The 14,381-nt window shown below is 39.1% G+C and overlaps 1 protein-coding gene across 1 annotated transcript in view; it reads left to right on the forward strand.

The window, feature by feature from the left end:
- Window positions 1-14,381, forward strand: part of LOC124293695 (glutamate receptor ionotropic, NMDA 2B) — a 1,867,270-nt gene that overhangs the window by 538,477 nt on the left and 1,314,412 nt on the right. The window contains exon 5 of the mRNA XM_046735718.1: window positions 3,865-4,279. Coding sequence (XP_046591674.1) covers window positions 3,865-4,279 — 415 coding nt within the window. The remainder of the gene's footprint in view (window positions 1-3,864; window positions 4,280-14,381) is intronic.

The raw sequence follows: 14,381 nt of genomic DNA on the forward strand, positions 1-14,381 counted from the left end.
TAACGTATCTTTTAACGCTATGGTGTCGTCCAAAGCTCCGAAAGGGAGATTCTATGGCAAATCGGAATCACTAGTTTACAGACTAGATGCAGCAGTTTCTCCAAAAAATACTGGTACAGGCAGGGGCGGTTTACGAAAATTGGCGCCCTAGGCCTGATGAAATTAGCGTCCCCTTCCCATGAAAGAGTCAAAAAATTATACGTCAAAATCAATAATTATTATATTTCAAAAACAATGCAACAAAAACATATACTATAATGTCAAACATGTATGTAGGAGAACGTATTATGCGATATCTGCTTATTTGTACTACAATGTACAAAATAACTTTGCGTGGCTGTCTGACAAAAAAAAATATAGAATAGAGCAAATTGAGTACGAATATTGCAGATTGCAGATCGTTACATGTACACTAGTGTACGGAAAACAATGCGTATTCGCGTGTCAGGACGTGACGTAGTGCGCATAAGATCGGTGAAGGCGGGAAAGAGAAAGCGGCGCGCAAACTTGCGAATCTCACCAACGGGCGGCGCCCCCTTCTGCTATGGCGCCCTAGGCCTGGCCTAGCGGGCCTAGTGTATAAACCGCCCCTGGGTACAGGGTACGTTGTGAACGCTACCAAAAAACTTGCTGTCTCTCCCGGTAAGCATACGTCACAATTCCGAGAAAAAAACGATTTTCGACGACAAGAACAAGCAAAAAAGATGAGAATCGCGGAATTCAAGAGGCGTCGGCTTTTACGAAAAAAAATTCGAAATCAAAGCAGGAATAACGCGGAAAGAAGAGAGGGCGTCACTTACTTTTCAGGGTGCGCATTCACCGAAGAAATTGTGGTATATAAAGAATCCTAGCCTCCATCGTTCCAGCTAAAGACATGGTTGCAATCGTGTTCGATCTTGAAATTACAGGATTCGGCCTCAAAGCAGAAGTTGTTCAAATCGCCGTTTAACATCAGAACCAGGAATTCAATTGTTACATTCTTCCATCGAATGGTATACCGGCCGTTGTCTTCGAAGTGATGGGATTGTCGGTTTATGAAGGACAACTGTTTTTGAGAGACGCAGATGGACGTCGTTCTGTTGAAACGAAACCGCCACTAATTGCCTGTACGGCATTCATCACATTTTTGAAGAATGTATCGCAGAATGTTATCCTCGTTGCCCACAAGGGGGTAACTTTCCATAGTCCTTAGATCGTTAAGGCAACGCATGCAGTCGGATTACTTGAAACTTTTGGGTTGGTCGTTAAAGGATTTACCGATACTCTACCTACATTCAAGAGCTCCAAAGAAGTAATTTCTCGAATAGCGGAAAAGGGAAGCTTTAAATTACCGGATCTGGCTCACGATTATTTAGGACCTGACAGATCACAAGGAGCGCATAATGCGATTATAGATGTCCAAATACTCGATAATCTCCTCAAGAGATTTGCGATAATAGAGACAGAACTCATTAGCCGCGCTGTATCATTCTCTGCAGTTGGAAATGCTGATCATGATCGAAAAGAAAGGAAAAAAAGAATAGATGATATGGCTGTCATAAAGGGACCTGTATCTGCCGCTATGATCACAAGAATCGCTGCAGCTGGTCTCACTTTAACTCAGCTCAAGAGGACGTTCAACAATAACGGAGAAAATGGAATAACAACGCTTCTCGGCGAAGATATTGGCGGAAAACTTCGAGTATCTAAAAATCAAACTGTCCTCCGTAACCTTTGCAATGCTCTTCGAACTCTATCTCAACAACGGGATTTGAAGATTGTATAAAAAAACGCTATAATATTTACAATAGTTATAATCCAAAACTTGTGATTTGAACTCTTCTAAGGATATAAAAAAAGATATTTCACTGTGAGTAAAAAAACAGTATAAAAAAACGCTGTAATTTTTAAAATAGTTATAATCCAAAAGGTGTGAATAAATTTAATATCACACTCACTGGAAATTTTTACTGTTTTTTTTTTAAGTCCTGTCCCATCTGATTTACATATGTACGTGTACATATAACTATAGATCTCATACATATCATATTAATGTAAAATCACATATGAATTTATACGGTGTTTGATTTATATTGATCATCAAATATTATACAATCAATATTATGCAACACAATAGTTAGAAAAAAAAACAGAATTTCCGCTTATGAAAATTTGAATTGCGCGCCTCTTATAGGCTGTGTGGCGTCATCAGCGACATTGTCGTGTTTACGACACACGAGCTACAAGAATCCGAAAACGGTCTCGTTCAACTCGCAATGTCTCGCAAAATGTATGGGCACATATCGATTTTTTATTTTTAACGTGTCATGCATATCACAGTGATACCGCACAAACGTTTTTTTTGCAAAAAAGTACTCTGGAAATACCTTCTCTGCTAGTGTAAAGGGAATTTTGAACGTGCAGTCCTATGTTTCCCGTGTTAAATGACTCGACTTTGAATTCGTTCATCTCAGCATCCACAGGGCAAATTTTTTTTTGTTTAATCTCAAAAAAATCCCCATATTCTCATTTACAATATCAGTAAGTTTCAAATCGAACAGTAGTAAACAACGTAGTTGCCATACATCCTTAAACGCTTGAGGGCTTACAGCTGCTCTCGGTAATGCAGTTTTCGCGATCTTGCTCTATAAACATGGTAACATAGAGCGCAATTTATCTGACGAGGGTAAAAACTATTGCAACGTAGAGCCTAATTTGGAGGATAACCCCCATCCCCCCAACGTTCTCGAAAAAGGATATCGTCTGGGTATGTTTGCCAAGCTGTGGCGATAATGTAGGGATTTATATCCAGAATACCACTCGTATTACTACTTTGATGAAAACATCCGCATTCGCCAGGAGGTAAATTGCAAAAAATCTTACCCAGGTGCAGCTGGACCGAGATCAAAACTTTGATCGTCGATCCGAGACCTGATCGACGTGACCGTTCTATAGTTTTTGTCAACTATCGCTCAAATACTATTTGATGCGCTGGGGATTTAACCTCGTCTCCTTCCGTTTCGTAGTCTTGCATGTTGATGCAACGTTACTACTATCGGTTGATCTGAGATCTGCCTGACTATCACAATTTCTGTAGAAATACTAGTTTATAATCTTTCATCCTTTTCCAACGTCAGAATGGATGCACAGATAACCACGAAACAAGGAAATTTTCAACGATGACGTATGGAAGGACTTTGTGTATCAAAATCAAACTGGAATCAAGTAATTTGTTGTACGACAGTAATCAATAAAAATTCATAAATATAAAGTTATATTAACCTGTCAATTATTGTGCCCTTGTATTATGTCCTTAGGACAAATGAAGTTCACAATGAAAATTCATCGGTAAACTTTACTAGATAAGTTGATGTCCTCATCTGACTTGATAATCATTTACTCGTCTAGTATTTCCCGGTGCTGTCCAGCATGTACCAAGAGCTTAGTGGCTACTTCATGACAGTAGTAGTGTTAGCCTTCTGTACAACATTCTATTTTTAAAATATTCACATGACTTTGTGAGACGATGTTTTCTTGGAACGGCTCGAAGTCGAGACCGTTTAAGATCTAGATGAATGTGATCAAATTCTCATTGAAGCTTATGTGTCGTTATAAAACCATTCGTGTGGCTACCACTAGAATACGACCGATTCTCAGATATTGTAGTACTACGAATATTTCCATGACTATGATTGCTCACATGCGCAACTCCAGATAAATAAAGTGTGAAATCCTTGCGATTGCAAACTTCAAACTTCTATGATAAAATTGTATGAGAAGCCCCATCACGTTTTCCTTTGTACCTAAAAACATTGATTAACATATTGTCAATTGAGTTATTTCTTGAGGCCAATAACCGCATAAAAGATTGATTTTCCATTTCAGAGAGCATCACAAAGCAGCTTACAGCTGCAACTGGCTCCATCACTGGAACATCAAACCGCAGCTATGTTGAGCATTCTAGAGAGATACAAATGGCATCAGTTCAGCGTCGTGACCTCACAGATTGCCGGACATGATGATTTCATTCAAGCCGTCCGAGAGCGAATTTCCGACATGCAGGATACTTTTAAATTTTCAATTTTGAACGCTGTATTAGTGACAAGACCAGAAGATTTGTCAGAGCTGGTGAATAGTGAGTCGAGAGTGATACTGCTTTATTCGACGCGCGATGAAGCTATCCAAATACTGAAGGAAGCAAGAAGGCGAAAGATTACAGGCGAAAACTACGTTTGGGTTGTGACGCAGAGTGTTATTGAAAATTTACAAACATCACAACATTTCCCTGCTGGCATGCTTGGTAAGTCCACCTTCATTCTCTAATCCAGATATTATATTTTATCTAGATGAATATTATTGTGAATATAATTTTTTATGCCACACGAAGCCCTACTAAATGTTTAAGAGCATCAACTAAATAAGTGCATCATTCAACTTGAATAATATCAGGATACCGCAGTTCATAGATTTGACTCGTTCACATTTTTGCACTTGATTGAATACCACTTCATTGGATACAAGCAATAAAGAACACAGAATTGAGTCGAGATTCCCATCAGACACAAGTCTCATACTAATTAACGCAAGGCTTTGGATTAAACCGTGCACTTTTGATAATTTCAAGAAAATTATCGCTTACCGTGGACATGTATTGAAATTTCTGGCATTCCATGTAGCACCGGCAGGCTTTGCCAACATATGCACAAGTTTTTGGTCGTAGCATTTGTCTGTACGTTCGGCTCACATAAAAATTGTGCATGTGTAGCGCTGGTAGTGTGCACGTGGCTCGAAGGTTGCCTCTTACCACAGATTCCCTGTATACTCGGTTCTAGTTTATCAGATAGCTTTGAGGTTAAGGGCAGCAAAAGCACGGACAGTCAATACCTCAAAGTCTGATGGCCGTTTCATCTTATTGTTAGGAAAGTTTATGGAATTGTGAATTTCCGTGTTTTAGATTGGGTCAATCAAACCCTATTAATTTTGAAGAGATTCAAATATTTAAAGAGCTACTAACTATCAGTTAGTCTTGGCAACTAGAATTAACGTGTGGCTGCTTAGAAAATGTTAAGGATGTTTTTTTGCAGTTGAATTGGCTATGCGGGCGGGACTCGAGGGGCGCCGTGCACGTGCAACGTGAGCGGCGGCGGGGAGGGGGGCACACGGGCGTCTTTCCGAACACTCGCGCCCGACCAAGTTTTTCATGTCGTCCGTTGTGCCTAGCAAAGTCAGTCGTGATACGAGTCTTTACGAATTAAGAATCAAACCATTGTAATATAAGAAAACAAAAAATGTATAACCGAAATTGCTTTCTGTGCCTCACGTTCGTTTTTACCTCTCACGCTCCTCCTCTCATGTCTTGGTCGTAACAGAAAGCACTGAACTGGTGATCGTTAAGCTTTTGACTTGGGTCTAAGAAAGGACTTTCAATCTCGTGATTGCGGACAATAATAAAGATTGATCCGATCACAGGCATATATTTTGTATAGTCTAGTACTAAATACTTCAGTTGCGTGTTTTGTAAGCGATTGTTCATCCTGCAACGATTTCCATGGCTCTGGGTGGAGCTGATCGTCCCTCGCGCTAAAAATAATAGATTAGTCTTGTGCAATAAAGGGGGGAAATGGGCTATCCCTACCGTGTGTCGAATGATGCTGTACAAAAAATTCTTTATTATTTCATTTCATAAAATGTTACAATAGGTTATATGAATTACGGCAAGGTACAAATTAAATAATTAAGTGACCTTAGAGTGTAGCTGCATTATATGTGTATAATATGTGCTTCCCTAGTGTTATAATTTATTCAGAAGGTCTGAATCAGGTTTTTCTAAAATAGAGAAAATCTCTGAATTATTATTTTCGAGACGACGTTTATTTATATTAGCAATTATAATTGCTCAGTTTTATGCTCAAAATATGAACATTTACGTAGCCTGTGCAAAAGATTATTCGTTTTATTTTAGCGATGAGAATACGAGATGTTTGTGAATCTATATGTTTCTGCATTAGTAATTAATGTGGTGTTGTACACATTTAGAATTCGAATTTTGTGATGATTTGGAATTTCTTGAGAGGTCATTTTATTCTGAAATACTGCTGTCCGCTATTTCACAGGGTCATATCGCGAAATTCAAAAAATGTTGAAGAAGCTTTGTAACTATATAAATCTAGATTGCACAAGCGGCCTGAGTATGCCGTAAGAGACTTCTTTTTGGATAAACGTGTAACAGAGTCAAGTTTATTCCAGGATTCTCCGTCATCAGTTGGTTAAAAAAATTTGTTTCTAATGTGTAAGACCCAGTTATACTTACACCTAATTTTAAAGGCAGCTATTTTTGATTTGTATTTTCATACAAATTCAAGGATATCTATCCCTCGCCATATCAAACACTTTGATAAGCCAGTTTAAGTCATGCTCGAAAATTATGAGAGATGGGATCTGAAAAGTTCAAATCTCACGACATAATGGGGTCTACCCCGCGCTGAAAATATCCCCGATTTCATATCCAAAATCATCTACCAAAAAAAAATAATTTTTTTGGTCGTTCCGATACTGTCCTTCATATCCAGAAGAACGATTCATGTTAACATGATCGAGGTCAAAAAAATATCATTCATCATATCATTGGAATAAAACAAGGGAAATATGGGGTTCTTCAATGATGTTTCACTCACATACGGGAAGGTTGTGGCGCAGAAGCTTCGACGTTGGGCTATCACGACCGAGGCCTTGTCAAAGTTAAGAAGTCATCGCATCTTCCTCCTTAAGTATGAGAAACTGGAGGGTCTATCAATCCATTTAAGATCCCCTAAGTTAACCTCACACAGATTTACTTTTAATACGTCCAAGTCGAGAACCAAATTTCACCATTATGTATGTATAAATTTCAAAGGTCGTTGCTCAATTTGGAGATCAGTGGCAGATTCTCTTGCTGCCATTATCAAATCGCAAACTGGTTTACTTGCGCTAGAAAATGATATTTTTACAAAATTATCTTTTGCTGTGGCAAAAAAATTTTTCGACACTCAATTGTCAAAATTAGAATCCTCCTTCGCTGCTCATAAAGCTTCTAATATTAACAAACGAGCCAATCTCAGGTATATCAAGAACTTCGTTCATCTAAACCATCTGCCTTGACGGATGACAAATGGATAGGAAACCTCAGTAATCAAGATTCGCGGCAGCGAATCGCCGACAAGTACCCGTAGGCAGGCGAGAGCTAGCCGGGAATTATTTTAACTAGTTATACCTGTAAGCACGGTGTCATACCTCCGGAAAGCGTTAATATTTTTCAATGAAATCCACAAGACAGAAAGTCCCTTACCACATGACCTCACTTTATAAATTTGATCAAAATCGGTAGACTGGTTTCCGAGATATTGGTCTGGAAAGTTGATAAAAAAACGTCTTCATCTCCTCCTCCTCCTCCTCCGTTGTTTTCGCTAGACACTGGCTATCGACATCGATTCCGGATGAATGGTAGCATCGAATGACTTCAAATTTGGACTGTGGTTTTGTGTCATGGAAATCTCGCCCCCAAGTGATTTGGAAGTAAATTCGAACATGCACTCGAACGAAAAAAATTGTTGAAATCGTGAGGCACGGAACGCTGCTCGGGACTTCATTATGTATCGAACCGCTATGCATATTGAACTTTTAATTTGTAAAAATAGTGAAAGCCATTAGAATCTTAAAGCCTATTGATTTTGAAGTGAATCAGAACACGTAATCAGACGTTCTTACCGTCCTTCAAAAGACTTATTAAGAGTGCAGCACCGTGGCCGCCATCTTTGTAGTCGACGGTAGAGTTGACTAGTGATCAACGTAGGAACTTGTGCGGTCAGGAGCGTACACATATGCAAAATCATTTATGGTGCCTTCGAGGTCCAAATTCTGAAATTTTCCTTGACAAGAACAAGTGCTGAACATCAATTCTTTGGTATCAAAAACTGACTCAGTTGTAACGATGTATAGATTTTTTGCTTTTTTCTGTGTTGTGTTCCGGAACAGAAGACTACTTTATTTCTAATCGACGCATGTAACAGCTTGTTCAATTTAAAATAATGAGTCAATAACCAACTTGCTGATGATTCATAGTAGTAATTGCTTACACTCAGATATGTCATTATTCGACATAATAAAGTAGCCTTACACTGGTCTTTAAAAGAATAGTATTACTAAATAGATCCATCAATATTTTGAAATAGAACAGAAGTACGCATTTATATTAATATCGAAGTAGATCGGATAATTACTTGTTTTTTTTTATTCCACTCACTATAAGTTACAAAAATTTGCCAAAAATGTTTTCAAAAATAGTTCAACACAAATGTCATATATCATTAAAGTGGTCCTTAGAAAGCTCAGCTAGAAAAGATCTTTAGATTAACTACAAAAAAAAAAGAAATTAGAAAATTCTTCGAACGTTGGAGATAAACAAAAACACTCGATAATAATGATCGATCGCCAACTTCAAGTAATCAATAATAAGTGCGAATTTGAAATAATGACTGATCGTTCTGTAATTAAATTATAAATGATACGTCTTTTTTTATCTTCAATCTCTCTATCTAATTAAAAAGTTCTGAACAAATGAACAGGTAAAAAAGATTATAATAACAATAGTATAAAGAAGATTATAATAATAATAGTATAAAAAAGACTATAATAACAATAGTATACGCATGAAGTTGGCGGTGGGGTGAGATGCCGAAAACAAAACAAAAAGCATCTAGCAAACAAAACTTCCTTTGACAGCTGTCATCGGCTGTTTATGACAATCTTTGATATATATTTTTATAGGTATCTGTTTCTGACACGCAAAAAATAAACATGCAAACGAGAATTATCAAGATGATTCCCGACGGGAATTGTCTTCTTCGCGCGCTGGCGTATTGTGTATACGGCACTCAAGATGGACACGCAGAGGTGAGACTGAGTATCGTTTCAAATAAATCATACTGGCAAATATATCAGTAGAAGTAATGAAACAGAACTCGAGGAGAGTTATATCAGAGCAGAAATAGGTTTTTTCGGATCCTGTGAATCCTTGATCCGGTTAACCACTAAGTAAGGGCCTTCCCAGTTTCTTTGTTGTTTCGGACATCGTCCTTTCTGTCTTCGAGGTTGAAAGAGCCAGACAGAATCTCCGGGATTAAATTTTATATCCCTGGCTCGAATATCATAACGAGTTTTTAATTTGTCTGAAGCCATAGAAATTCTACTTACAGCAAAGCTATGAATTTCTTCTACTATAGGGAAAATAATAACTATAGCAAAATAAGTCGCCAAATGCAATTGGGGATGCATGGCATCGGGGGTTTTGTACATGTGAGTGGATTCGTTTACGAAAACTATCTGAGCAGACCTGCATAGGGAGCCAATAGCAATGTCGGGTTGATCGGAAACAACCGATCAACAGTTGCGGACCTGTCATCAAATCAGCACAAATAAATTCACCGACCAACAGTCACTGTATGAGGAAATAGTGAGGCGCGCAGCGCCAAGGTGGGGTTGGCGCGCGAAGCGCGCAGGGGCGAGCCCCTAGTATTCAAAGAATTTTTTTGCTGAGACTTGAATTGTTTCAAATATATCAACGTAGAAAGCTGTGATTTTTTCCTGATTTGCCCGCTACAATGGAAATACTGTTAAAATAGCTGATGTAATAGTTCATTTTTCACATAGATTTTTCATCATCAGTGATTATTAGCGGTTCCTGCCCAAATTCTAAACTCAAAATGAATTTGTGCTCACAGGCACTCGTTTTAGTTGAACTAGAATGCTGAAATTTTTACCCAATTTTTCCTAATTCCGTTTTAACCGTACTCGGAGGTGCTGAGCTGATTAAAATACATAAATGACTTTTTTTGAGGATCGGTCTAATAATTATACTAAACAATGCTACATGCGTTGATTCTTATATTGTTAAGGTGATGGCTCTCTTGAAATCAAGCCTGTACCCGACCTATCAATCAACCTTCAGCGTCAGGGGTCCTGTAGAATAAATAACAATTATTTCAAAAATTGCTTTCCAATATCTCGTATGAGTTGTAATTTGAGAAAATGAGATACAGAAAATCATGTGTAAGTTATGTGGTATGTTGAGCTACGTCTCCCTATCATCCAGTATGATCACTAAGATCCGTACACTCACTCCATATCATTTTCGTCGCATTTCCATACTACAGAGTATCACCTTTAGGGTTGTAGTCTTCCCACACCATTTTTGAGCTGTTACCGTACACATTTTAGACCCCGTCAGAGTTGTCTTGCAGTATTCGCTTCATACAATTTTGTACATTTTCAACTGAGTGGTTTCTTGGAGCTGTTGCTGGATTCATTTTGTGCCTTTCGAACTTCCAGGCTGTGTTTACGCCATTAAGCAAATAAGCTGCAGATCTCAATCATGTTCAGTATATACCAGGCATAGCAGTCTTCTGAAAATCAAGATACTTCATCTAGGAAATTGAAAACAAATCTTCATTACGGTTCCGAGGAAGCACGGCTGTTATGCACTAGCGTAATATTACGTAGCGCATAACATTTTTTAGTCCAAACATATCAAGTATGCAAATGAACTGTAATCTAAGCTTTTTTAGTTTTATTGCGTTACTTCATTTCATATCATAATTGGGATGATTAGAAAAATTGATTGTAGTTGAAATTCAGTAGTCGGATTCTTTTCCATCATAGCACTCAACTTTGAGTACGACTCTGGTATGTTGAATTGTACAACATCCCCAGCGCACTGAAAAGGAAGGTATCTCAGCCTGAATGCTCCGATTCGATTTCTTTTGTAATATGTTATAGTAGACTAAAAACTCAGCGACACGTATTTTTTTTATCGGCGATGAAACACTTTGAGGGCGTGAAACCACCCTTCAAAGTGCGGCACGTCATAGGGCGATTTAACAATTTCACCCACAAGAACATAATATTCTTTATATCAATCCAACTGGAAAATTTCATGAAGAGAAATGTGAAATGTATTTTTCTCAAAAAAAAAAAAAAGTTAAGCGGGTAGCCAGCCAGTAGTTATATAAGAGGGGTTCTGCGTCAATCTGTCTTACCGACCTCAGCGGGAGCTGCACGATGCGCTTCGTACTGTAGTCGGTGTGTCACCGACCCAAGCTAACCTGGCCCAACCCATCCTAACCTAACCTGCAAGATGGCTGACTAGCCTGCAAGATGGCGGATGAGATGACGGAACGTTTAATCAGTGTGTTACCGACCTAAGCTAACCTGACCCAACCCCAATCTAACCTAACCTAACTAATGTAAACAACAAGATGGCCGAAGCAAGATGGCTGATAAGATGACGGAACAGGCTACTAACCTAAGCTAATGCATGTAAACAACAACATGGCGGACAAGAATGCGAAGCAAGATAACGAAACAGGATGACGGGGCGTTATGGCAAAATGACAAGCGGAATATATCGTTTCAAAAATAATTATATCAGAATACATTATTTCGCACTATCGGACGCGGTGGCGATACCGCAATTAAGTAGGCCGGGAATGTTGATGATGGCCCGTAAGTTTTCGCGCAGATTGTTTACCCCAAGCTTATTTTCTATTCGGAGAAGGTGCTGCATAAAAGAAATATTCATAGTTATGTGTAGGGGAAATACCGATAGAATGACTGTAGTAAACATACTGTATGAAAATAACGGTAGGATATTTTAAACATAGAACGCGAATGCACAATAGCAAGAATTTATTATGGGGGGGGGGGGGGGGGGGGGGGGGTTGGTTGGTATAACACGTTATACTATTTTCATAGTCTTCCAATCGTGAACTTCAGTATCTACAGTATGTGAAGTTTATAAAATGTACATCGTTTGAGACGGATCTGAATAAAATCAACCTCATCAGTCACCTGGAAACTCTGCCTACCAAGAGAATGTCGGATCTGGAGGTTGGGGAGGAGTATAACGTGATGGGATTAAGACGTGTCAACACCAAGTCCGGCTCAAGTATTCGGCTTGCACTTGACGAACAATTCGAAACATTCCTACCACCAAGAATCGTAAGTCTTATGAAACACGATACGAATCAATTCACGGAAATGCGTAAGACGATACCTGAAGGTATTCTACGCATGAAATATCTTGAAACGAACATAATAAATTCGAAGTTTTGTGCGACAGATGCGCGTAGTTAGCAAAAGCATGAAGATATCTAAAATAGTATGCTCTCTGGGGGAAATGTTAGTCAGTTCGTTAGTTAGTAGTTAGCTGTTAGTCAGTGGTGCTAATAGAGTGAAAATATATTTTCCCGCACACTTTCGATTGAAATTCCCCGAGCATTGGCAATAAAAGCGAACGTGGCGGAAACCGGATAGTCAGTCTGCCATCAATATTCACACAAGAAAATCAACACTATTCCAACTTATAATATGGAGATGATCATAGACATTAGGGTGGTCCTTATTTTGGGTAAGTCGGAATTTCAAACCTCTCACCCCTTGCATATCTCCCATTTGCCAAAAAAAAAATGTGTGCAAAATTTAAGCCCAATCGGACAACGTTTACCCGTGGCCCAAGAGGGTCAAAGTTTAATATTGGAGCCAAATGGTAAAAACGAGCTTGAAGGCCTTTATTTAAGTAGACCAGCGAAAAAAAATCGTAGCAGGCTATAATCCACAAGATTTCTAACTAAATTCACAACTAATTGAATGTACTGACACCGAGTTCCGCCAAAAATTTCTATGTCGAGTTGTAGATGTACGTATTTGTAGATGTACGTATGTTGTAGAATCTACGTATTTACATCTACGTACATCTATAGATGTACGTATTTGTAGATGTACGTATGTTGTAGAATCTACGTATTTACATCTACAACTCGACATAGAAATTTTTGGCGGAACTCGGTATCAGTACATTCAATTAGTTGTGAATTTAGTTAGAAATCTTGTGGATTATAGCCTGCTACGATTTTTTTTCGCTGGTCTACTTAAATAAAGGCCTTCAAGCTCGTTTTTACCATTTGGCTCCAATATTAAACTTTGACCCTCTTGGGCCACGGGTAAACGTTGTCCGATTGGGCTTAAACTTTGCACACATTTTTTTTTGGCAAATGGGAGATATGCAAGGGGTGAGAGTTTTGAAATTCCGACTTACCCAAAATAAGGACCACCCTAATAGACATACAAAGTTTCGTTGACCCCACGATAAATTTATACCCAAGGAACTTTGCATCATAAACATAAACGCATCAGGTTTGATTCGCATCCTCTTCAAACCACCGTACGCTTGGATAGATCTACCGGCTGAACACAAAGCTACTAACGCTTGGCTAGAACACAATTTTCATAGAATACCATGGGATGCAGGAATCAAACCTTACGCTGAGGTGCAGAAGGTTGTAAGATTGGTTGTTAAATATGCATGCTACGTATATGTGAAAGGTGAGGAGAAGAAACGGTGGCTGACGAAGATCCTTGACGGTGCAAAACCAGTAATAAACATGGAAGATTTACACATTTCACCACCATCACTGGAAAAACTGAAACATACGCAGGAGGCGGGTTGGTGCGATGATTATCATGGAAACGTTTCAACGGAATACAACTGTGCTTTCGAAAATGTCCAGCGGCTGAAGAAGTGGCATGTAAAGGAGTGCATAGGATCTCTCGCGAAATCGTTTTGTTTATTCAATGAATTGGGCGGTTTAAAGGAAATGAGGACTGAAAATATCGCTAATTTACGAAAGGAATTCATCCTCACGTTCGCATCAAACTCAATTGACGAGGTGTGGGATAAGCTGCCTGAAAATATGTAAATGGACGACAACATCGCCAGCCACCGTACATGCCCCCTACATTATGAGTCAACTGATTCTAGCAGTCATGCTGTCACGTGCGGAGCGGTCTTGCACGCGACGACTTAACCCTCTAGATTTCCGCAGAGGTTTATTTTTATTTTCTATCGTGGATACGTAGGTGATCGTCCTCTACAGGGCGATCCTTGGGAAATGGGTTGCAGGATTTAATTATACTGTAATAGAATGTTTACGATTGGATGCAAGCGTTTGATGAATCAAATTGGAATTCAAGAAATCGGTAACGAGGAAGCTTGCAATGTTTTTAACCTAATGTTTGCATGCATACACCTACTCACTCTTTGGTGGTTTCTACTTCGGATTCTCACTTACTCTCTCGCTCAGTTATGATCACTCTTATCTCTATACAACTTGATCGAGTTCGCGGCACAGCTTCAAGCACTTATTACTAACTTCGAAAGACTGAAGCCGCGACGCGAGACGCCTTCCCGACCGCGTATAGATTACAGTATTACCCTCTAATCGTCGGTGGCGGAAAAGGACTTACAACCTCTATACGCGGTAGCTTTGAAGGAGCCGGGTTCCGTTGAGGTCGTTCGCAGCTGTCTCTAACGG

This window comes from Neodiprion lecontei, chromosome 3 (assembly GCF_021901455.1).
Source record: "Neodiprion lecontei isolate iyNeoLeco1 chromosome 3, iyNeoLeco1.1, whole genome shotgun sequence".
NCBI lineage: Eukaryota > Metazoa > Arthropoda > Insecta > Hymenoptera > Diprionidae > Neodiprion > Neodiprion lecontei.